At 39.4% G+C, this 26,412-nt stretch overlaps 1 protein-coding gene across 1 annotated transcript in view; it reads left to right on the top strand.

Moving 5' to 3' along the window:
- The window catches only part of DISC1 (DISC1 scaffold protein), a 153,637-nt gene that overhangs the window by 19,675 nt on the left and 107,550 nt on the right, over window positions 1-26,412 (top strand). Inside the window, 5 exon segments of the mRNA XM_077925795.1 lie at window positions 3,010-4,013; window positions 5,058-5,127; window positions 18,808-18,955; window positions 21,500-21,620; window positions 24,554-24,789. Coding sequence (XP_077781921.1) covers window positions 3,010-4,013; window positions 5,058-5,127; window positions 18,808-18,955; window positions 21,500-21,620; window positions 24,554-24,789 — 1,579 coding nt within the window.

The following is a 26,412-nucleotide window of genomic DNA, read 5'->3' as shown; positions in this document are numbered from 1 at the left end:
GTTTAAGTGGCTTGCTTAAAGTTAAACCATGACTACTTGCAGCAGATGGTATCTTCTGGGAATAGGAAACTTACAAGAAGGATCTTTCCTCTAGTTAAGAGTACAGTAATGTGAATAACAGGAAGCAACTTGCCAGCTGGTGTTCCTCCTGTTTCCAAAAGTGTGCAGTGTCGCTGCTTTCTGAATATGCACTTCTCTACTGTAGTGTGCCATTTAAAGACATGTTCAAGGGGACTGAAAGCAGCAAAGGATTTTTCAGTCTTATAAGAAGCTATCGTTTAATGATATATTACAGCAATGGTATATATTGCTCTTAAATTTTGCACTCTGTGTATGTGGGTGTGTTTAAATGAACAGGTGGTATTTCAGCCTTTGTAACCTTGCTTTGTGCAGCAAGGTGATGCAGATTTGAAAAACAAACAAACAAATATTAATCAGTTCATTTTATGACTTGACTTGGTGTAGTTCAGTGCCTCCTTGCTTCACTGGGTGGTGCCATCCTTGAAGGCTTATGAAGGTATATTTGAAGGCTTTGCAAAACTGCGAAATTGATAGGTGCATTCTCTTTAAAAGCAACAAACACATATTCAAATGGGCTGTCCTTTCCTGCCATAGTTCTGCTATGAGGGAGGAGAAAGATGGGAGAAAGCATGTATATTCTTTTGTATTCTCTCACTCGCTGTTTCTTATAGTTGCATACCCTCCAACACTTCTCTGATGAAAATAGGGGCATCCTAGTTGTTGGGTCCAGACTGGCAAGGTAAACATAAGGCTGGGTTCTGTGGTGGTAATTGCATCAGTTAAAGGGAGGAGTTGCGGAGGGACTCAGATTTTGTTGGAATGGGGGCTTCAGGGAGAAGAGGAGTGAGTTGGTGTGACAGTAGATCTGGAATTAGGGAGCATTGGGGCTGGTTGGGCATGAGTGTGTGCCAGCTTGGAGCTATCTGAGTGTAGGGGTGCCAACTTGAATAAAATATTGGGGGAGCAGGTTAGCCCCACTCCACATAATTGATCCAAAGGTGTGGCGCGTGCACACACTATTTGAATGGCAATCAAATTTGGGTGGGGATTGGCCACCTCAATACTTTAATGGGGGTGTACAAAGAGACCTCAGCCCCTAGGAGTTGGCTCCTATGTTTGAGTGATTCTGACTGGGGTTTGAGGTATTTGGCAGTAACTTGGGGACCAAGGCGAAGTCATTGGCCAGTTGGAAAGACCTCAAAGGGGCAAAACATGTCAGAAATATCTCAGATGGAGAAAGCTTTTTGCAGAAGGCATTGATTTGGACCCTGGAGAGATACTGCTAGTTGGAATACACAACACTGGGGTAATTGAACCAGTGGTTCTCTCAGAACACAACAGTTTTGTTTTTCATATATTCAGAGGGTTTGGGAAAGCATTGGACCTAAAAATGGTGGCAAGGTCTTTGATAGAAACTGGTTTATATATTCCTTATGTGTTGGAGTACGGCTATATACTTATCCGTAAAGCCATACTAGGCTCAAACTGTGTGGAAGCACTTATGTAGATCATAAAAGTTTAATGTTTGAAAATAAAAACAGGCCATGAAAACAGGTCTGAAGCTAAAGTTGAAAATTGGAATTGAATGTGAAATGCAGCTGGATTATGGCACACAGAGGAATTTCTGTGATTGTAAATGGAACAGAAGCACTCTGTGATATGGTGCCATCTATGTACATGGTGCTTTGCAAGGAACTGATATGACAGGTCCCTACCCCAAGGAGCTTACAATCGGAAATAGGCAATAGGAAAATGGTCCAGCTACTATTATTCTTCACATTAACAGCAGGCAGTCTGAATCTTATTGCTAAATTTTCAACATGAGGGACAGCACAGGTGGAGAGAAAACAACTGTCATGCAGCCTTCAAAAGGCATGAACAAAAAGGGGTGGGGGAAGAGGGTTATCCATCACAACGTCACACCAGGGCTGTGTGCCTATGCCTTTGTCAATGGAGTACAAGGAAGAGTGAAGTTAATACAGTAATGTGTGCAGGGTTACAATAACCAGCAGGCATTGTCAGACATTCCACTTATCATGGTGGGGAGAAGGGTACTCTGCAAGATTTTATTTATATGTGCATTACTAGGCAGTTTTTGGGTCCCCAGTGCAATTTGCAATACATTAAAACAATAAAATATTTCAAACATTATAAAATTTGGGGAAATTAAAACTCAATGCCCTAGTTAAATGCTGTTGAAAACCAGGGGTTCTAGGGCATGAATGGGTCAATCAGTTAGCTGTCCATGTGCCAATCACTTTGAATGGCTGACATAATGTACACTTAGACATGTGTACGTACATCTTGTCCCTGTATCTAGGGATGGAATGAAATCCAAAATGCGTGATCTCATATGCAAGGCCTGTGCCTGTCTATTCAGATACAGATCTATACACATAATGGATAATGTGCATAATCCCAAGATTTATAAGCCAAATATGTCAGCCAAATGGTTACAGTGAATGATATCAGTCTCTTAAGTCTATCTTTTTATATAAAACATTTCAGATATATATTCCGCATAATAACTTTTGTTATCTCTAGATTCTAGGCTGATAGGTGTCATCTGAATAAGAGTGCTACCTAGCCAGCTTTAAACCAGTCTGGCTGGTTCTTTGCCTTCTATCTGTATTGTTCTCTCTAAAATCCAGGTTCATTGCTTAAATAGTGAGCACATTCAAATGTGCAACTTCAAATGTGCACACATTTAAATAGATTGACAAAAGTGGTGAAATTACAGACCTGGGAAAAGTAGGAGAATGTGTTGAGAAATGTGGGCACAAACCACTTGAATGGATGGAATAATACATGGGCTATTGAAATTTGTGTTATACCGGATGCCAGCCCCTTAGTTTATACTTCTCAGCAGCATTATGTTGCTAAAAGCTAAGCCTATGTATATATTTCAGGGAAGTAATTTTCTCCACTAGCTGTTCCCTTACAAGGCAAAATATTGTTGTGACCCTTTTGTCATTTTCTTTATTTTAGAGGTCCAGGATGGCTCACTGCCTGCAGGCTCTTTTCACAAAAAGAGGGTGGTGAAGAGGCCAGGATACATGAGAACAGAAGTGCTGCAGCAGATAGGATTTCAGCCTCTTTCTGACTGTGAACCCTTCGGCCCCAAAGGGCTTGAGCATAATGGCAGAAAACACTACAGAGAATTTAAAAATTGCTTTCTGAAGAGGCGATGCAAAAATGATACATTACATTGTAATGCTTGTGTAAACAGTCCCTAGGTTTCCCCAGATGTGGCAACTGGATCGCCTACTGCTGGAAGTAAAGCAGACAGTCTCAGACCCCTGGCTGATTTCAGAGTGCAGCAATCAGAAGATCTAATTCAACCTGTTTGTCCTGTGGTTGCCATCTATAAAAGAGATCTGTTGCCTGCATCCAGCTCATCCTCACAGCAGACTAATTTGCTTGACTCTGTGAAGGAGACTGCTTTTCCTGTTGGAACACAGGAGAAGGAAAGAATGCATGCTTTGGATCAGAAGGAAGAGAACAACAACCAGGAATCTGAAAGCAATCACTTTAATTCAAGTTTTAGCTTCATACAGCTCTCGCTAAATTCATCTTGTGAAACAAACAGCATTGGAGGCCCAGTAGATTGTAGAGAGCCTAAAGAAGCTTGGCAAACATGCAAAACAGGAAGAGCAGAAAATGTTACTTTGCATGTACCTTGGGAGAGACAAAGAACTTCAGGGAAAGAACTGTGGGCTTCATCCATCTCTCTGTGTAGCAAAGATCACAAGTGCCCAAGGGAGACTGCAGAAGATGATAAAGTGCAGGATTGTGAATCACACTCACTTTCACATTCGAATGCTGCATTTTCCTGTTCAACTGAGTCTTTGGAAGCAGCATCTGCTGGTTCTTCTGTGACCTCAGGCTATGAAAGTAGTAACACTGTTAGCGATCACAGCTGGGATTCCCTGATTAAGAAATATGAGCCAGTGCTACAGGACTGCTTGCTGGGCAACCAAAGTATATTAAAGGTTAGCGTCTTTCCTCATTCCTGTTTTGTGTTATAGGAATTTGAAATCAAATCCACAGTTTGTTGTGCAAGACAGGAAGCAGTTGTTGCACTTATTGGTGGCATTTGTATGCGGATTGGAAAATATGGTTATGGAACTGTTGTTGGCTAGTTTTAATCAACATGCAAAATTCAGCCCCATCATGCCCTGCAGTGCATCCTCCATAATATTGGTCCTTTAGTTCCATAGTGTGCATTCTCCTCTCTTCCAAAAATTCCTACCATACCTACTCCCGTTCTGTCAACTCCAGTCCCTTTCTGCCCAACTCCAGTTTAAAAGGGGCCTTGAAGTTGCCACCAGCAGGTAGCAGCTGGGAAAGCAGACTGGGCAGACACACAGATCACCAGGCCACAGTCTTTCCTGCTGTGGTGAGATGTATTTCCACTTCTATCATATTATTTGCCTCTATACATATAAATATTATTCAATGTTTACTCTTTTGGTAGTGCATTTCCTCCCCGCTCCCTTTTTTGGCAATACATAAACAGCCAACCAACACAGTGTCATTTGCTATTAGGTTTTTCCTGGTTATGCTCCCCATAGCTCCCTCCATGCCACTTCCACCCTCTTTCACAGAGGTCTTTCCCCTTGGGTTATTGGCTCTTAGCTCACTGCTTAGTCTTAATGGTTTCAGGCTTATTTTAAAATTAGGTAGAATTATTACTATTTGACGTCATATTTCTTGGCTGAAGCATGAAAGGCAGGAGACGGAATTCAGAGTTTGTTCTGTAGTTGTGCTTTCAGATTTGCATGTGAATGGATATTATCAAACACGAAACCTGTCTCATTTGACAGCTTGTGAAATGCTCTTCTAATATCTCGATGCCTGCTCTGTCCTGCTTTTGAAATCTATAAGACATAAGTATCCTCAGAAATTTTCTAGTTAAGTGTGCCAAAATTGACACACTTGAAATGTTATGATCATATATGCAGTTATATAGATTTGAATTCAATAGAAAATAAAGATTCATAGAAATACTGTTAATTGTCTCTTAATTAATGCAGATAAAATCCTTAATAAGAAAGCTTCAAAGACTTCAAGCGAAGGCGGTAGCTGAGGATGATTATGAGAGGGGTGAGTTTTTTCCTCGTATTGCTGGACTTCTATTTTGTTTAACAATATAGTTTTCTGTGATAGTTTTTTGGGATGATGAGATCTTGGTAATCATTCCCCTCCATTCAAGGGCTCAGGCTGGATTTCAATACTCTCCTATCCTCAGAAAAACCCTAATGAAGGAGGTTTTAGAGAGTGGGAGACTTGCCCAAGGCCACCCAGGTAACCTAGAGATTGAATCTGAGTCTTCCACATCCCCATTAGGAAATGTTATGTATTATTGTATAGAGCTAATTGTATGTTGAATTCAAACATTTGTAACAGAGTCTTAGTACTCTAGAAAAGAAAATCAGATTTGGAAGGGAGAAAACTGGAGCTGAGAAATAGCAGTGGAGATGGGGAACGTAACCCTTTTCCTGCCCATCACTTTTCTGCCCCAATTTTCTGCCTCCTAAAGTGGTTGTTCTGTTGTTTTTCAAGGTTCGGGGGCTCTGTTATATGTATATATTTGCATGTGACATATAGTTAGCTGCTGAGTGTTAACTCAAAATTAGCAAAATTGATATGGGAATAGTCAACTTCTACTAAAAAGAAATGAGATAAAGTAATGGGGAGAAAGACATTATTTCTTCCCTGCTCTGTGCTTATAGTCACTAAAGGAGGGCCACTCATGGTCCATATAGTTGGAGGATAGATTACCCTCTCTCTCCACTACCCTTTTCTATGCCTAGCTGTGGGTGAAGTTGGGATTCTAATCAATATTAACCATGGAAAAATAATGTGATCAGCATCTAAAATAAATAAATTCAGAGTTCAAGGGTATGATGGTGTTGAGATGCAACCACCCTTGTGTTGCACTTCTTCCAGTGTCTTCACTTGCAGTTATCTGTCTGTTCTGTTCATTCACACTGTGTGCTTTGACATGCATGGCTTTCTTTCATTTTGTGTCAGATCCTCAGAATTTCTACTTTCCCCAGAACTGGGCCCATGGCTATTTGTATTCCATCATGGGACCACCATGTTCTAAAAAGGCACTTCTTGTGTTATTTTTGAAAGGCAGGTGTTTGTAATGCAGTGGTTTGCACTCAGGAGTGACTAAAGATCCATGAAAAAATAAGGTTGATTCAATCTAATGTACATGACTCAAGGGAACTTAGTGTAAATTCCAGAACTACCTTTGGAGCTTTGCATTAGTTGCATTTTTATAAGTGACAAGTATGTTATCATTCTGACATTACATTTCCATAGATCATCTTGTCAAAATGCACATAAGGAGGCAAACTTAAAGCTGCAAAAACAACAATATTCGTTTTTCCTAACTTTACTTCTTGACCTATTTCTCTTTTTCCTTTCTGCTGACGCTGTTCTCAGCCAAGTTTCTGGCACTGCTTTTTATTATTTTGTGTCATATGACCAGACTTCTCAAGATCTTTTGTGAAATCCACATTGCTTCTCTCAAGGGAAAGCTTCTGATCTTGAAAGCTGAGAGCAGGAAGAAGAATTAAAATCTTGACCTTCCATTCCCTTTGCTGTCATGTCGGTTTCAGCTCTGTTTGCAGAAATTACTTTGTAGTTTGGGGAATGTAGCAAAGTCACACCTGGTGAAAAGTTAGGTTTTAAAACTCACTAAAGTATGGAAAGACTACTTGTTACCAGTCTCCTTTGCAAGACTCCTGAGCTGATTATTTATAATTCCTCATGTGATGTGAATAATAGGTTGTATGATGGGGCAGGAAGGAAGTGGATTAGGGGAACTTGCAGGCCCCATATGATAAACAGAGTATATTACGGGGAACAGGATGAAATAAATCACCGTCATTATGAAACGAGGTGAGGGAGACTACATTAAGAACATCCTATTTGATCCTTACTAATTATCTTTGCAAGACATCATCTAAGACAGGGGTGGCCAACTTCCAAGAGACTGTGATCTACTTAGAGTTAAAAACTGGCAGTGATCCACCCCCTTTTGGGGGGGTTCAGGTCAAAGTTGTTGAGCTTTTTTGGGGAGGAGGAAGGCCCATTTTTATGCATTCGGATCAAAGAGTTGTTGTTGAGCTTTTTTTAGGGAGAAGCAAAGCCCCGTTTTTGGGGGGTGCAGGGCAAAAAAAAATGAGCTTTTTTTAGGGCAGCTGCTTTGAGGGGAGCCAGTGATCTACCAGTGATCTACCACAGACGTCCAGTGATCTACCGGTAGATCACAACCTACCTGTTGGACGTGCCTGATAAGACATTTTATTGTAGGGCTTCACTACACATGCAGATGTTTCTCAAAATGATCTATTGTGTTGTATAATATCTCCCACCCTATGCTTTCTAGACAGTCACTGAACTAGACTTCAGCCCCCTTTCCCTATACAGTGGTACCTCAGGTTAAGTACTAAATTCGGATCCGGAGGTCCGTTCTTAACCTGAAACTGTTCTTAACCTGAAGCACCACTTTAGCTAATGGGGCCTCCTGCTGCTGTCGAGCTGCCGAAGCACGATTTCTGTTCTCATCCTGAAGCAAAGTTCTTAACCCGAGGTACTATTTCTGGGTTAGCGGAGTCTGTAACCTGAAGCGTATGTAACCCGAGGCACCACTGTATAGCTATGAATGGAATGGTGAATCTGCTGGAGGTCTTTAAAGATTAGCATTTTGGGCACAGGATTTCTTCCATATCACGAATTGGTTAGAGAGCACAAGTGGGTGATGAGGAACTGGAAGTATGTAACTTGTTTTATGGAGATTATGTTTCTGTGCTTTTCTCACCTTCTCATGAAAACCTATTTTATTACTATGTCTGAAATGATTCACAGCTCAGGTTGGCCTAACTTCGTTGTAGCATGATCAGCCATGCCTGATCATAAAAGGTGTAGCATGGAATGCTGTGGTTGGGTTGACCCTGGGGCTCCAGGAAAACCAGAATTAATTGCATGGAGAGGGCAGAGAGAGGGATGATCTCTCTGCTGGTCCATATGTAGGCTTCCTGTGACTTTGGGGAATAATTTCACCTCTGACCTTCCAAAGGGCACACATTTCTGAGAGACCTTTCCCTAAACCAGCCTTGTCTGTTGGACTGTAGCCAAAACTAGTGGAGTGAAATATCTCTATCCCAATGTGTTATCTAGGAAAATATAGGTATTCTAGAGAAACCAGCTGTCTGTGATGAGGGGTCCACCAGTATCTGCCTGGTAGACTTGGTTGCCTAGCGACTTCCAAGTCACACCAGGTTTATGCCCTCGGTTGCATTGTGTTAGTGAAATCTTGGAGAATAATTATTGCCTGGAAATAGGTATTTATTCCCTATAATGGATATACATCTGATAATCTCTCTCTGTAATATGTGGGTTGCTTTCATTATCTCCTCTCAATTCCCCAGATAGTCTTTGCGATATTGAATATTGGGCCCTCCTGTAGCTGGATCTCTCTCTAATCCAGATGAACACAAACATTGTTTCCCAAAGGTATCTGGTCATATATCTTAGCATAGTTTTCTTGAGTAATGAAGAGAGATGAATTAAAATTGTTTTTACCTGGCGGACATTGGGGAGAGACCCATTCATTGTTCCTACTTCATTAATAGAATTTACATTTCACAATGAAGGCACCGATTAATCATTAACATTTATTGAAGAGGCTTTCCTGGGATAATACATTTGGGAAGTAGTTAATACCATTTGCTTAGAGAATCTGTCTCTTAACAACAAAGGAGCAATACATTCTGATGAAATTGTGCTGATATTTCTAATTAGCAGGCAAGAATCTCCTTGGTACTATATGTTTTGACAAGTTTTCCCCTGGGCATTAAAGGTGTGGATTTTGGGTGTTATTTCCCTCTGTGCAAGGTTATATTTATTCTGGGGAACTATGGTATCATACCTATGGTATTTCTTCTGTAACAGAAAGGCACAAATTTACCTTTATCTTCTTCCTTCTCCTTTCCTTTCTTTAGATCTCTTGGTGAGTTTTAATTGAGATTTGTGTTCTGGTCAGGAATAACCCATTTGCTATTACTAATGTATTGGTAACAAGATCCTCTAGTAATAAATGATTAATTCATTGCAGCTGATGTAATAGTAGTTCCCCAGGAAATGTACTGGTGGTAACAGCCCCATGCGGCAATACAGGCCTAATTTGATTTGTTGGCATCTGGGGACTTTTCTCTCTTTAAGGCTCTTAGCTCTATATGTGAGTGTGATCTCCATTCTGATATTGGTGGGAGAGTGGAGATATAAGCCCCTGCTCCACCTTCCCTTCCCAGTAAGAATCAGACATGCTACCCTTGTAGCTAGTTAAGGAAAAACAAGATGTGCAGCCATGTATTTATGCACATTTCTAGTTTGGCTCAGTTGCTTGATCTGTGAAGGGGTAGCTGTGTAGACAGCATCAGGCCTTTGTGCCATATTCAGCCCATGAAGGCTTTCCCTCCATTCTGTACCACCTGAACTGCTGCCATATGGTGACTCGCCCTTGGGGTAATGTTGTTTCTGCCCTGTCTAAACTCTGGAGCAGCTCACAGGATCTGGAATGCCCTCTGGAAATTCATTTCACAGCCACCTTGCTGCCCCCACTTGCGTTTAGCAAAGAAGTGGTGCCCCCTTACCCCAACAAACCCTTTTCTCTTTGGTGTGCAGTTCTGCTCTTACAGAAACAAGCTCCTTCACTGGGCAGAAAAACTTCCTTTGCCTAGATCTCAAGCTGTCTCGTGTGTGTGTGTGTGTGTGTGTGTGTGGTCTGGTTTCTAGCATAGCTTTCAAAATGGGCACTGAATTCTAAGGAGGAACGAACTGCTTTTTTAAAAGTGTGTGTGAACTTACTGAAGAAGTGTGCATGCACACGAAAGCTCATAACAATAACAAACTTAGCTGGTCTCTAAGGTGCTACTGGAAGGATTTTTTTTTATATTGAAGTACACACACAGTACTGCTAATTGTATGAAAATGGATGCAAATTCTCCCTTGCTTTGGTAGCCAATTGAGAGAATTCCAGTGAAAGTGTCAAGTTATCTGCTTTTTCCAGATTTCCTCTGCAAATTCTAGTCAATTGCTAGCAGACAAACATATCTGTACCTATCACCCACTCTTCAATATCTGACAATGCAAGAAAGGTGGTTTGGGTTTTGTTTGTTTTTTGTTTAATCTCTCCTTGGAGCACAAAGCAAAGGAGCATTCCCATGAGGGAAAGGTAAACAATAATCCTAAACCACTTTCCTAAGTGAATCTGACACTCAGGTGCAGGGTGTGCCTGTCCTCAAGCTCCTCCCTCCCACATCTGTTGTCCTCAACCTGAGTTGCATCCAGGGAGAGGTTTCTCATTATGGGATTGCTTCTCTGTTACTGTGCTCTAGCAAGGGAAATTGAAAACAAAGAAGCAAAGCTCCTGCTGCCTGCATCAGACTTTCAGATACTGTATAGGGAAAGGTCAAACTTGGTTCTTGTGTTGTTTACAGTCAAGCAGCATATGCATTTTGTTAAATAAACGAATTCTGAATCTTTTTATTTTCTCTATTTCATCAAATTTATATGGGGCATAAACTGTTTAAAAAACAACAACAACCCACAAAGTGGCTTACAAAAAGAAGGAAACAGAGATATCAGTAAAAACAGTTAAAAACAAAAATCCAGAAAAGACTGGTTTCGAGGGTGGGGAAGGTTTAGGAATGAAAGGGAAAGGGCAGGGCATTGGCTGGGAAGAAAGATATTGTGAGGGATTACCCATCCTAATCATGGATATATATATATATATTTATCTTTTAAGTGCTTATTTTTCTTTTTCTAGTGCAAGACCTGATCAATGGTTGTAGCACTAATTGGGGCCCATCGTTGCGTGAGAGGACTAGGTATGGACTGTGTCAGGTCCGTGTGCTGTTTTTGTTGACATATTTAGTGTGAAATTGAGATGGTGAGACCAGAGAAAGAAAAACAGTAGCTTAAAGGCAGCCCCCTGGTTTGTTTAAAATAATGAGCTGAACAGCTAATTTAGGATGTAATCCACAGCCTTGCAAGCCTCACTGAAGTGATGGATTGCATCTCTAGTAAACAATCACAAGTTAATTGGATTTTATGGAAAACGTATGTTATCAGGAACTTCAGAAGGGTGAGAATTCCTGCTTCATACTTGTTTCTTTAACCACAATCCTTTCCTAGGACTTTATTAATGTTTGGTACGCTGTGCACAATATGATTTAAACACCAATTAAATGGGATGCCTGGTGCTGGTAATATGAATAATGCATTCATTTGGATTTCAGTTATCATGTATCTCGCTCTCCTGCCTACCACTGACCACAGATTACTATACCTGCAATATATTGCCAGTGGTTTTGTGGTGGGAAACTCCTTGCCCTTTACTGACTCGAGGAGATGTTACATTGACATGACCTCAGTGAAATACTGAGTAGGAGGTCTTACATCGCCATCAAAGCTGGATTATTTTGATAGTTGGCTTGGTTGATTAGGAAACAGTAATTCTCTCTCTAAAAAAACAACAACAACAACTATATATCAGAGCAGCTGATTAAGGTGGAAAGTGAAACATTTTGCCACATAAATGAAAACTCGATTTTGTTAATCATAAAGGTAAAGGTAAAGGTACCCCTGCCCGTACGGGCCAGTCTTAACAGACTCGGGGGTTGTTTGCCCATCTCACTCAAGAGGCCGGGCGCCAGCGCTGTCCGGAGACACTTCCGGGTCACGTGGCCAGCGTGACAAGCTACATCTGGCGAGCCAGCGCAGCACATGGAACGCCGTTTACCTTCCCGCTGGTAAGCGGTCCCTATTTATCTACTTGCACCCGGGGGTGCTTTCGAACTGCTAGGTTGGCAGGCGCTGGGACCGAGCAGCGGGAGCGCACCCCGCCGCGGGGATTCGAACCGCTGACCTTTCGATTGGCAAGCCCTAGGCGCTGAGGCTTTTACCCACAGCGCCACCCACGTCCCACCAGGAACATATATAATATTGTAGTGATTAACCAACTCCTAAAAGAGATCCAGAGTGTGGTTGTGTGAAAGTGCTGTTTGATGGTTTCTTTCTATCTATATTGAATAAACACAGAGCACAGTCACAACTTTCATATTGGAAAGCCTAATTGAATAGGATATTGCACATTATCCTTCTGGATGATGCTAAGAACTCATTATTACTACTATATATCTAGGGAGAGAAGCCTGAAATCTTTTCACCAGATTTTGCTTATTTTGAGTGTAGATATGCTATCATATGCAGATGCCCTGTTGAGTGACTATTAGGGCAAATGTATTGTTCTGTTCCTTGTTTTAATTTTAAATGTAACATGTTTTTGTTTTACACATTATTTTATTTTATTTATTACACAGTTTATTTATTACCCAATTTATGATGAAACATAATGAAATGGCTCATTTGTATTTACTTGCAATCTCCTCTTGATGGCCACATTACCATACGTACTCTCACAGGTAGGATGGTAGGGGGTAGTCATTTTGCCTGGCATAGCACAGAGGAGAAATGTTTCTGTTGTCCAAGGATGTTGGAATGTTGTTACGGCTCATTATTCATGACAGAACTTGACAGCTCCAAGGTTAAACTTGCTGCCAAGATTTTATTTTATTTTTTAAGTAAAATATCTGTGGGAGGTAGATGGAATGGGTAGCTTGCTTTTTTTTTGTACCAATTTGAATGTTTGTATAGGATTTTTGGAGGGCATGAATGTTTTCAGATTATTTTCTTTTCATTGTGGGCCCTGGCAATATGCACATGTGAAAGGGGTTTAGTTGAGGCTCTGCACACCGGTTGTATGTTATACTGTTGTATGTTCAAGTCCCACCACATTAATTGAATGCAGTTCAGAAAATCAAAGAGTTCACATACACATACCTTCATTGAATACTCCCAAAGAATATCTTTGTATCAGAGGAATGCTATTTCTTGTCAAGTGATATGGACAATCAGTTTTTAATTTATAAATAATGGGATTCAGTGTTGCCTCTCCAGCTCTAAAGGCTCCTTTGTTCTTGATCTATCTTCCATGGTTGGACATGATTGGACACCACCCTCTGATTCCCTTCAGATACTTTTTCCTTTGGACTCCAGTGATGCTGCTTGGGCTGCATAAACTAGTATGTGCTGCCAAAATTTCCCACTTTAGTATTTGAGTGGGACCAGTGATTTGTTAGCCACAATCTGCTTGGTATAGTGCTTCCTGGCTGAGTCTTTCACCAAACTGTGTGTGTACATAGCATATTTTTCCTACCTACCTACCCACCTACAAAACAATTCCCTTGCATCAAATAAAAAAGATGAGTATAAACATAACAAATTGCTTCAAATAAGGCATAAATTATTGCTCAATACATGATAGCTGTTTAGTAGATAACCTGAAAAATGAGCACCATTGTAGACAAAGACCCAGGGATAAGGAACTTCAGGCGGGATGGCCCTTTTAATTGGAGCTGGAGTTCAACAATATCTGGAGGACCACAGGCGTCCCATCACTGCTGTACACTCTTGTTGTATATTAGTTATACTTCTGTGGTGAAGTTCTGTTCCACAGATTACATATGACAGATATATGAGTTTGCTAAGTATTTTGGGGAAATGTGCTTATTTAAATAAGTGTTTGCTAGCATGCACTTTAATCAACCCAGCAAAGTTTAAAAAAAACACTGTTGAAGGAATATACAAAACGAAAACCATATTTTGCTATGATGGGATCTTTAACTTAGTGTTTAGGACTAGTTGTGATGGTAATATTTAGCAATTTAGACCATACACATGAAAAATGTTTGATCTGAATGGGTTATCCATATAACTTTCTAATGGATGATCCTATCTGCTAATGTTGTATTCCTGACAAAATATTACACATCTTTGCTTTCTTAGGTAAACATTTACAGGATTATGCTGTTAGGCAAATATCAAATTTACCTTCGTAACTGAATGCAGACAGCAAGGAAGTTTTCAAGAGTCAAGTTTAAGAAAAAGAACCTGGCTTTTGAGGAAAAGACTCTTTTGGCTATAATGCTTTACCCTTGAGAATGGTACCAGGCAACAGCAGTATCTGAAGATGATTTATTATCTTAGTTATGCTTTGGACCACATTGCTTTAGAAAGTTAATTGTTTTGGCTTGCATATCTCTTGCAGATTGCTTGAATTCTTCAGTCAGTTTTATGACTTTTGATATTTATAACACATAGGTTAGGTAAGTGCCTCAGATAGTTTAGAATGGAATTCTTACCACTTGTGCCATTGAAAATACCACACAAACAGCTTAGTTTAAGAGTTGATGTTGTTTGCTATGCTTTGATTTGGAAATGGTGGGCATTTCATCCTTACCACTTGTTTAGGCAGGTTATTGACGTAGAGTAACTTATAATTTGATTTGGAATGGAATGGCACCTCCTCTCATTTTAAAAGTAGGACAAATTGATTCTGTCTTTGTGTAATTTCTTATATACATCCTAATGTAGAGGTCAACAATTTGTGACTCTGAAGATATTTTTGGATTACAATTCCCATCAGCCCCAGCCAGCATGACCACAGGTTCCCCACTCCTTCTCATAAAATGGAACTGTGCTTACAGATGGAAAAGGTTGTGGCTCTTGAATTAATCTTGCTCTATTTTATAGTAACACAGCATTTTGACTTAAATGGCACAAAAGAAATACCATGAGCATTGATTGCTTAAACCCCACTGAAGTGATTGTGATGCACCCAACTGTGCTCTTATACAAAACCACCATTCATTTTTCTATCAACAAAGTTCTTGTTGTGTTCCTTTAAAAATAGTGTGAACAATTGCCTATATCAATGTTCAAGTTTCTGAATGTCAATAGGGGCTGAGAACATGAACTGCCTTTGAATTCACTGGAAATCTTGTATGTGCTTACCAAGTATTAAATGTTAAAGTGAAATGTATAATTAGGTATGATAGCGGCTGCCTTGGAGTACGTATCTAAATTTGAAAATGTTGCCCCATGGGAAATTTTCTTTATTTGAAAAGGTATTTTCTTTAATTATGTTCTCAAGTAAATTTTGATTATGTAGCCAGAATAAGGAATAATGGCTTTCTTTAGAGGCAATACTGCTGTTTATAACGGCTCCTCTCCTACTACTAAACCTCTAGGGAAATTTTGCAAATGCAATTATATGAGATCCTAAAAATCTGAGAGTTTTTCATGAAAATTCCATTTGCTGTCCTGCCTTGCTAAATTGGAGGAAGGAAGAAAAAGAGGTTTAATCTTGCAGATGCTGGACCTGCATTCATGCTATTCTGCTGCCTAATCAAGCGAACCAATCCACAAGACTGTCAGTGAGGATAGAAAATGGCAGCTTCTAGTTTGACAGCACATTGGTATTGTCATGAATGAGAATCTCTGAACACTTAATTAACTGGCCATAATGATAAACAGATGTCAGAGGAGCAAACCTCCTGCAATAATAATTGTCTAATCGCAGCAGAGTTTGACTGATCGGAAAATTCTATACTTGTCTCCTAGCATTTGTTTTTAGATAAAGGGTTTGTGCTTTTCTGGTATAAGCCTATGTAAAAAGGTATGAGGTTTGGAGTAGTTCTATAATTTCATCAAGCACTCTTGAGAGATCTGGGAATATGAACAGGATGCCAACCCCTGTACTTCATGTATTGATTGCACTGCAGTTCATTTTCTGCCCAATATGACTATATTTGTCTCGCTGTCCGCTGTAGTGAAATTACATATTTTACGTAATTAATTATGTAAATTGTGTAATTACATTGCCATTATGCTATTCTATCCCATTCATCTCAGTGCAAAGGAAACCCAACGCAAATGGGAATCAACATAATCAATTATGTAACATTCGTAGATTGAAAGGAACAACAGTTGATTGATTTCATTCTGGACAAGGGATGAACAAATGAACACTGGTAATTTCCACTCTGTTTCAGTTTTTGTTGGAATTCTCTGACATCCTTATTGCAAAGTAAGTCCTCTTGAGTTCAATGGGGTTTGCTGGCAGTTAAGTGAGTACACTGTACAGATAATTGCAGCTTTAATAACCAAAAGATGAATCCTACTAAAACTTTATAGTTTCAGGAATGTTTTGTGAATCTTTTTGTGTTGGCAACCATTCAGCATACTTATAGGCAATTTAAGTATAAGGTTTCTCTAGACATTTACCACTACTTTATGTTGAAATCAACAGTGGCACATGCCATGGATTTTGACCATGGCCAGTTCTTACTACTTTATTTGAGTGTCTACATGTAGAAATCAAACAACAGGCTTTCAGACAAAACAGACTTGTATCCATTTCATTTGGTATTGTTTTTAGAAGAAAATACATCTCATACTTGGAATTTTATTGAGTTCAGTACATTAGTTAAAGTAACTGGAACTTAGAGTTTATAGAGGGATCGTCATAAGAGTGCATACAACCCAAACAGCTCTTTTTCTAAGTGCTGAAAGCACTTCACATTTATTGGCTCTAATGGCAAATCATATATGGGATAATGGGAAACCTTTGACATCTTATAAAATGTACTTGTTGAAATTTATGTCCAGCCTATATGCAATCCATTCTATGCAGCCTAGATTTCTGTAATTAAAACTGTGAAAAAGAAATAGGCAGTTTGACTTGGTTCTGAAGAAACATTTGGATGAGACAAAAGGTATTGGATCACTTCTTCCTCAGGTATTGGATCGTTTCCTCATATAGATTTGTTTTCTGTAGGAGCAGCTATTGGGCGGAATGACCTTTACCAGCTGAAGTTGATGATGTAGTGGAAGGGACATTTTCCCACTTGACCTTTACACAATGTGTCATCTTGTCCTGTAGCGCAAAAACATGATGCAATTGACAGATTTGATGGAATGCTAACCTGACAGAAGCGTATTGTTTGGAAGGATATGTGTGTTGAAATGTGAACCCTGTAGCTATAGCATGGCAAGCTTTCCATGTACCAGTCATTCCTAGGGGACTGATGGCACAGAAATGGCTGCTAGATGTTATCACTGTTGGACATCTTATTCCATTTAGTATGTTATCACTGCCTCTCTCTGTGTGTGTCTTTCTCTTTTTAAATTGAACCTCAGTAATTGTTTCCCAGAATATGTTTGACAGTGTCTTATTCTATTCAGAGTATTAATGGGGAGAAGGGGGTGCTGCTTGGAGCAAATTACTTTGATTTTGTGGCAAATTCACAGGCTCCCAGTAGGTTTCTAAGTTCAGTTCAAAATGCTAAATGGTCTAGACTGGAATGGACCAGAGAGGGGGGAAGGGGAGTCATGCTGCAGAGAAGCAGCTTCCACGCCACTTCTCTGGACTAAGCTGAAATACAGGAGATAGGTGAACTTTAAAATCACCAAAAATAAAGTATAGCTGCTATGGCAGTGGGTGGGAAAGGTACCCATAACCCTGTCCGTGGACTGGTTTTCTATTTATTGATAAAAGATACTGGACAAAGGGTAGGGATGGGGCATTGATTGGGAAAATGACCTTTGGGCAAAGGGTTATTGATACCTTTCCCCACCATTGATGCAGTCATTTGCAGGTCCTGAAAGCTGCATTGTAGTTTATAACCAAACTTAGAATCAGAGAATCCATGACAGATCCAACTTCCGCTTAAAAATCCCCAAGGAGGGATAGTCCCAAGGAGTCTGTTCCCCAGTTGAACAGCTCCTACTGTCAGAAAGTTCTTCCTGATGTATTCCAGGGAGAATGCTTGGGAGAATGCTCACGCTTCTCTCACATCTAATTAGGTGGTCACTTCTGTGATGGCCTTCTCAAAATTGGGGACCCCTCCAGTTTTTGAAAATCTTCACAAAACCTGCCCCCATTTGCTTCAGTTTAGCCCTCATTTAGATGTATTTTCATTTCCCTCAAAGCACCTAGCTGAATTTTCTACTTAAGAGTGAAATAATAGTTCTGATAATGAAAACTGAGTGATGGTGGTTGGAAATGGTGGAAGTATTGGAGGATCTTTTGTTTCTCAAAGAATAAAAATATTGTTTTACGTTTGTTTGAAATGAGTATATTTAAATATACTCTGTGGAATTTAAAAGCCTCTATAAAGAAACAAAAGGATGCTAACTTTTTAATGTGTCAATTACTAACAGAAGATAGGCAGCTTCTTTATAAAATAAGATGTTAATATTGTTCTCAAGTATGCCTTTTATCCAAGTTCTCAAAGTTTCATCAATGTTATTTCAACCCAAGACATAAGTTCTTAAGAAATAAGTTTTCGAATAGGGAATATAGAGTTGACTTACCCAAAATGAGATGGCACATAAAGATGGGGTCAAATAGTAGTTGTGTGGGCCCTGATCCATTTTGGGACACTAACAGAGGCAAAGGGTTTAATCCCCACAGTCTTTTTGCTTTAGTCCTGATTCAAATTGCCTCCCCCTCCACCTGCTTTTTGGTGGAGGAAAAAAACAAGCGTATGATTAATGTCACGTCTAATTTTGCTGTAAGCATTTGATGTCAGTACTGCAAGTTTCATAATGTGTGTTACCATTTTCAACAGTGTATGCAACAATGTCAAGGGTTGGTTCTTTACATATATATAGGTTAAGTAGCTTGGCAACCAGTGTGACTCTTTGGCTGCATTTTTAATAATGTCGCTATCATTTAAAATATTTCACATAACCAAAGCTTTCTGTCTATGATGTGTCCCTTTTGTTTATCAGACTTTCTTTCGAACAAAATATAGCCCGGAATCATTTAATTATAATGTGTTTTCCTCCTTGTTTTCCCAGCTGATAAATTTAGAAGAAAACTTGAAGAGCTGGAGAAAGAGAAAAGTGAACTAAAATTTCAGCTTCCTTCACAACATCCTTCAATTAGCAGCTTTTTGGAGAGATTTAAAGCACAGGTTCAAGTGGCATTGTATGGGGAAGTTCCTAGGTAAGTTTGCTGGCCCTAGTGGTATAGGATGTTTTAAGCTTCCTTAAAAACTGTGCTGAAATTTGTGAACATAGGGTGAAACCCAGCACTCAATTGAAATCAATGGGCCTTTGTCATTTATTTATTGAGTGAGTGAGTGAGCGAGTGCATTTATATACCTCCCTTTCTGCCAAGGCACCCATGGCTGACTTAAAAGCACATGCCACTATTTGCTGACTTGCACACTTCTTACCAAAAGAAGTCCAGAGAGCTCATGCAGTGTTAGGATGCTGAGCTGTGAACCAGGAAGCCCTTCATTTGAATCTTGTCTCTGCCATGAACTAACTGGGTGGCCTTAAGATAACTAACTCTCAGACTTGGCTCCTCCATCTGCACATTTTGGGATAGTGATACTGCACTGACCTATTGTTGGTTGATCATATATGTATCTAATGATGATGACTGTTTGGGGGCACAGTCTAACAAGAAGTATCTCTCTGCAAACCTCACTAAGGGCCACGTACAGGTCTGATATATTTAAGAGTGACTTGCCCAGGAGAACATCTCAATGCATTGTAGATCAGCCTTCCCCAAACTCCTGCCCTTCAGATGCTGGCTGGGGCAGACAGGAAGTGTAGCCCAAAACGTCTGGAGGGTACCAGATTGGGGAAGGGTGTTGCAGATTATTACTCACCATAGCAGAGGTCCTGACATTTTCTTTTCTTTGCTGAGCCTCTCCCTCAATCTCCCACTTCATGGAAAGAAAACCTCAGACTTGTCTAGATTATTCTTTCCTTGTTCAAGTCTCTTATAATCAGTTCTTTATGACTGTTACTGTCTTTCCACAAGCATTTGTCAAGGTTCATATTTTCAGTGGGAAAGGCGAGTGGTATTGTCCACACTCTTAATTGATTTCCCATGTTGTTCTCTCATGCCCTCTTAGCAGGTCAGGTGTTTCCGAAGTAATCAAATCCCATGTGACTTTCATAAGTGACTTCAGAAGGCATTTGACTGAACTTTGAAACTGTAACTGGGGAATGAATGATTGTTGTGTTATAAGAGAAACTAAAGAACACATAGTTGCAAAGGATATATCACATGAATTAAAGGATTTATGTGTTCAGCCTTGCACAGGCCAGCAGAATCTTCTATTTTTATACGCTAATAAGGGAAAAGAAACCCTTCCGCCAATAAAAATCCTGCTTCCAAGCCGACCCAAGGGAATGTGCTTGGACCCTTTTTAAACTGGGAACTGTGCAGCATAGTTTCTGTAAGGTAGAATCCAGCAACATGCTCACCTTAAATATCTAATTTCCTATTGGATGATTTTCCTAACAAGAGTAGGAAAATGTTATTTTGAGGTGTGCTATCTTCAAGTAGGACCAGTCATCTAAAAGTGCAATCCTATGCATATCTGCTTGGAAGTCAGTCTTTGGTAAATGTGCCTAAGAGTGCAGCCTAATTTATCATTTCAGAAGGTGTTTTTATTTTACTTTCTAAAATTCAAAGCAAATGAGAGCTTTGGGAAAATCTGGGCACTTCTTGGATGGTAGTGAAAGAATGATTCATGATTGTTTTACATTAAGCACACACATATTAAAAGGCTTGGCACTATTTTTAAAAAGCTGCATACCAGTGATTGTGGGACTTTCCATATATACACCACCTGCTGGTGAGGAAAATGTTTTTACTCCCTTACAGTAGTATTGGAAACGAGATGGAGTTTTAAATAAAATTATGACAATAATATTTAATTGCAATTTACTGAATTCTGGAAAGGTGCATTTCAGCACAAAAAAGGATGTGATTCATCTATGCACTTTCCTTGGATTTGCATGTAAATGCTGGCCACTAAATGCTCAGTTTAACAAATTATATAGGGAGGAATTCAAATTTGCACTCTTCCAGTCATTCCATTAGTACAAGCATTTTATGATCTGCTCTCTCCCACCATGTGCTGTTCTTGAGGTTCTCCAGACACTCCAGAGCCAATTGAGGGTGCATGGGGGAGGGAGGAAACAGGGAAATCTTGTTTTTGTAGTGAGACTTCTTATGCTGGTTCCCACAAACCATCAGCACAGCCTCTCAGCATGGCTTTCTGCCATCTTTTAAGGTGGTAGTATTGTTACATTCCAGGCAGATATCAGCACAAATACTGAGGACTGGAGAGCTAATTGATAAAGAAATTTGTCACGGTGGGGATAAAAAATTGCATTTATGCATTTGCCTCTAGCCACTCATTTAAGACACTAATGGATGCATTTTAGGCAAACAGCATTGTATGGTGTACACAGAGAAAAAAGACCCTTAGGCCATCATATTTTAATTAGTGATCCCACCTTATGGCCTCTGCTAAACTCTCAAGGCCCCACACAACATCAGACCACTAAACTGCTTTAAAATTTAAATAAATTCTCAAGCTTGGCACAACTATGTTTTTAGAGACTGGATCACCGTGACCTGGAAGATAGTGTGTGTTTTTCTAAATGTTTAGGAGATGACTGCCAATTTGCTAATGCAACACATGTCAGCGTTTGTAATGGTTATTTTTGAAATGCTTAATAGAGAAGAAAAACAGCTGTTGCAGAGATGTGAACAGAAGATTTTAAATTTTCCTCACCATGGAAGACTACTAATTTCAGCCACAAAACGAGATCAGCTGCTTGAAGAAAAGGCATGGATACAGGTAAGAAGGACATGATGTCCCAGTATATGCATCAATATTTATATATAGGAAAGCAAATGGGAAGTATGGTCAAGTGGATTTATTGTTGTTCAGTAATTAGAATCTTAGTCCATTTGGCAGTCTAAAAAAAATAATGAATAATTTTGGCCACAGGAGTAGTGCAAACTTCTTGCAAGGTTGGAGGGTATTGAAGATTTAGTTGTTCATGAACATGTTTTTACTTTTCTGAGTATTTTTAAAATATTTACTTTCTTAAATTTAATTGGCTATTGGAAATTAGTTGAGCGGGAGGGAAATAAAACTTTCAAAGACAAATTTCATTTATTCTTTGTTTCGTTTATTCTATCAGTGTCTGATCAATGAACTTCATGATTTAGGTTCTTGAAAAAGGAACTTAGAAGTTTGACATGCAATGATTTTTATAAAAATGTTGTTCTTGCCTAACTTTCTTATACGGTTTTGAAATCTTCATTTTCTTCTTCTTCTAGTAAAATAGGAAATATTCATGATCATAACTAATAAATGGAAACTTGTAAATGTTGACTTATGATGTAGCTTTTGTTGTAATTGGTTTTCAAAAATTGGTACAAGTTCTTTGCTGAAGAAAAAAGGCTGGGTTGTCAAAAGCCAGCAAGACTACCTGTTCATGAACCAATGCAGATGTAGTGTGTAATGTTCTCTGTTTCAATGATGAGCAGGTCAGAGGAATTGAAGAAGAAATAGTTTTATTAAAGAACTATGTATAATAGGTCTTCATTCCCTGGCTACTTTCTCCTTCTGCCTCTAGCTGAGCCTCCTCCCTGGGCCTATCCCCTAAAGTAGTGTTATAGTCACATTATTCTAACATAGTGTATTCTTGCCCTCCACAAAGGTTAAGAGATTGGGAGTGAACCATGGAGTATAGCACCATTCTGTGGTTTGGTCATTAGGTATTGTATTTGAGTAGAATGAAGAGCTGCTTGTTGCTGTTCTGTTCTTGGTTGAAAGAAACAATAAAGTTCCTGTTCAGTTTTTTGCCTGGCCTGTTCTCTAAGCCCTACATGGCACCTGGAGTTGTATGCTGCCTCCCCTGTTCTAGAATGAATTCCAGCTATCCTTCTCTAAGCATTATTAAATGGTTTAAACAAGGAATTTGGAACTTCCGGTTTACAGGCCTACTTGACCTACCAGGGATTCAGATTTAGCCTGTGAGATGTTAGGTGTGTGACAGGTTGGGATACAACTGCCGATGCGCAATATTAAATCTTAAAGTGATTGCACATTGGCAAGGAAATCAGACTGGATTTTCTGCACAAGCAAGTTCTCCACAGGGAACTCACTTGTGCAGCTGATGCCTGTGGAAAGCCAAAGCCTTAGCTTTTAAGCACCACAAGCCCTGCAAGCCCTGCTGGGTGTTTTGAAGTCTTGATTTTGGAACTTCAGATTTCCTAATCAATCAATCATTATGACTTCATGTGACAGATGTCATCAGCCATGCCCATCTGTCAAATTCGGCTCACAAGGCTAGTATCTGAAAAGGATCTGGAATGCAGCACCAAAATGGTTCCCCACCCTGATTTAAATAAACATTAACCACACTTAGCACTAACCAGGTTTCACTGTTAAGACCCAAACCCAATGGCTTCAAGTTACAAGAAAGAAGATTCAAATGAAACACCAGGAATAACTTTCTGATGGTAAGAGCTGTTTGACAGTGGTGGATTCCAAAGGTTTTTAAGCAGAAGTTGGATGGCCACCTGTCATGGATGCTTTAGTTGAGATTCCTGCATTGCAGGGGGTTGGCCTGGATGATCCTCAGTTCCAACTCTATAGGATTTGAAGCTAGATTTAGAAACTGCTTTTTTACTGGATGGGAAGAGTCATGTGGGAGTGGCATACCCTAACAATGCTGGGCCCAGCCTGTTGATCTTTGTGCGCCTGAAATAATAACATTGTTAGAGTGTACTTTTTAATGTTGTGTCACATAGCTGTAATTTTGGATTTTAGTCCTGTATCCCCCCTACAAATGTTGTCAAATATTTAACAATACAGAAGTTATATAACACAATTTCCCTCTTTATTTCTTTCTCCAACTTTACCAGCTAATGGAAATTAGTACGGTTGAGTTTGGAGATGTAGTTTTGTTAACTGAAGACCATTGGGTTTTTGGCTCTATTATCAAATCATTAATACAGAGAATGAATTGTTTGTGCTACAAACTTGATTTTATACACAAAGTAACAGACCTGATGTTGTCCTGGTGACCTTGAGAAATACTTGTGTGTGCTGAAGCACTACTTTTGTCTGTTTTCCTGCTGCAGAAGAAACTGTACAGCAAATAACATATGTTTCAGGCAACACAAAGTGCAAATTGAATTTATTGGACGGACTATTTCAGTTCAGAATGAAAAGCTCTTCTTCCTGTGCTAATTAGTACAACTGCAAAGCTGAATTAGCTTTCAAGGGTTGGCATATCTTCAGAAATGTGCCTTTACAAAGTGACTGACTGTTGTTGCTTTGATTCATGCTGTTAGCTTGTATTTGTTTAAACATATTGATCCTAATCCTGAGAACATAACTCACAGATAAGCTTTCTTTAAATCAGTAGGACTTACATTAATAACATTCAACTTGAGTTTCATTGGGTTCAAGAGGATAAGGTAGAACTTCAGCTCTTTTCAGACATATTGAGTTACGTGAGAGATTCTTTTCTATGGTTCTTTCCCATGTGACTGTGACATGGCTGCACATATTGTAACCATGTGGGTGAGGTTCATTGGGTGGGAAAGATGAGCTTGGTATCCATGATATTCATAAATGCATTATAGCCATGTGGAGAATTGGCCGGAGAATTGGCTCTTGCATGTGTTTGTGTGTGTGCTTGCACCATTTGGTATAATTCATCGCATCCTTTTTTAAACAAGAATGCACAATTCTGTCTCTACTTCATGCAGAAAGAAATTGAAATCCTTAGAGCAAGGCTGGCTGTTCTAGAAGCTAAAGATCAACAGCTAAGGAGAGAAATTCAGAACCAAGATCAGTTTATTCAGACGCAGGACTGTGAATTGTCTACCTTGCTTAGCTGGGTATCGCTTGGAGAGCTGCAAGAAATAGGCAAAGCCTTGACTGAAACTTCAAAGGCATCACAGAATATTCCGTGCACTTTGGATTCACCAGAGTCCCTTAAAAGGTATGTATTATTGTATGATACTTTGAAATCCTGTATAAAAACTCTGATGTATTGTTTTCTTCTGATTTCTGTCTTATAGGGCATCTTACCTCATCGGAAAATAAATACATGAAAATTTCTGTTTTTAGCTTTAGAGCCTGATGTTCAGAAAAGCTGCTTTGGGGCATTGGAATGATTTTGGTGCTACATAATATTTTACCAGGAATTGGGTTTACTATAGCTATAACAATAGTCACATAAACCATTCATTGATAGCATACATTTGTGATGGCATGGTGAAAACCTCCCAGCCTTGAAAGGATCTACTTCACTTGAACACCTTCCCACATGGAGCACCTTCCATGTGGTTGTTTCCCCCCCAAGAAGCTTGCATTTTATTTCTAAATGAGGATTTCATTAGTGCAGAGATCGCCAGAAGGCAATCATTTCATCCCCTGTGCTGAGTAAGAAGCAGCATTATCAATCTTTTGTGCCATTTCCATCTTTACTGGTGTCTTTCCCATGTGTCATGGGAGGGGATTATTTAAACTGTTAAATAAAAACTCAGGCAGGTCTTTCATTTTGATACAGTGATTTGTCCTGCCCACTAAGCAGAGAAGTGGCAAAATAGGTCCCCACACCCATTTATTGACCTCTGATCTCAAAACCTTTTATCATATTGCAGCTGAAGACCCTCATTATTACAGAAGAGAGGTGACACCCCCTCCCCACATTACAAAGCAAATGCCATTCACTTCACATCATGCTGAAAGGGGTGGGTGTCTTTAACTTAGCATAATGCTGATGGGGTGAAAATGTCTGTCCTGTCTTATTTCCATTAGTTGGTTATAGAATTCTGTAAAAAAAGAAAGAAAAGACTTTAGGGTCAGAAAAATCAGTTGCATATTACATTGATTTTAAATAATTTTTGCTGCTATTTGTCAATTTCAGTTGGAAAATCAGTCAACAAATGCGGGAGTTAAAGTGACAGCTTTTGGATTAGTCAGTTGCTATCCTGCTTTGTTATTGACACAAGTAGATACATTGAGAAGGACATTTTTTTATTGCATGCTTTGATGAAAAAGATCAATGGAGGTCACATCTACAAAACTGAGATTAATTATCACAGAAACCACTTATCTGTATGTATCTTGCTTAGCTTTCATATTTTTTAAATTTAATCTTCTCATCTGCTTTCCTGTTGCTCATTCTTGGCTCCCTTCTATTATACTCAAGGGTAATGCCAAAATACTTATTTTGGATTAGGGGAGGGAGTGGGAATCTGGATGCCAGTTCTAAAACAGTGCCTTGAGGGCTGGATAGTGTCCAATATTTTTTAAAAAAAACTTGAACGCTCCGCTTTCATTCCCACATTCACCCCCTGTTTAGCCGTTGCTGGTTGAAATGCGTCCAGAATGCAAAACCTGTTTTATGGATGTTTTAAATAATCTGGATTAATATTGTCATGGCCATTGGCAGTAGGATTTTCTCTTGATGTTTCTGGTAACCACTCCATTCAGCCACAAGAGCCCTTAAAGGTTTGTCTGAAAGAGGTTAATTCAAAGATAATCTTAAATGCTTGAGGCCTGAAAGGCTTATTAGTTAGAATATTGTTCAGCCACATAGTAATTCTGGTTGAAGGCA

The sequence above is a fragment of the Podarcis muralis genome, chromosome 3 (assembly GCF_964188315.1).
Source record: "Podarcis muralis chromosome 3, rPodMur119.hap1.1, whole genome shotgun sequence".
NCBI classification, from domain to species: Eukaryota; Metazoa; Chordata; class Lepidosauria; order Squamata; family Lacertidae; genus Podarcis; species Podarcis muralis.
This window is presented reverse-complemented; position numbering and strand designations above follow the sequence as displayed.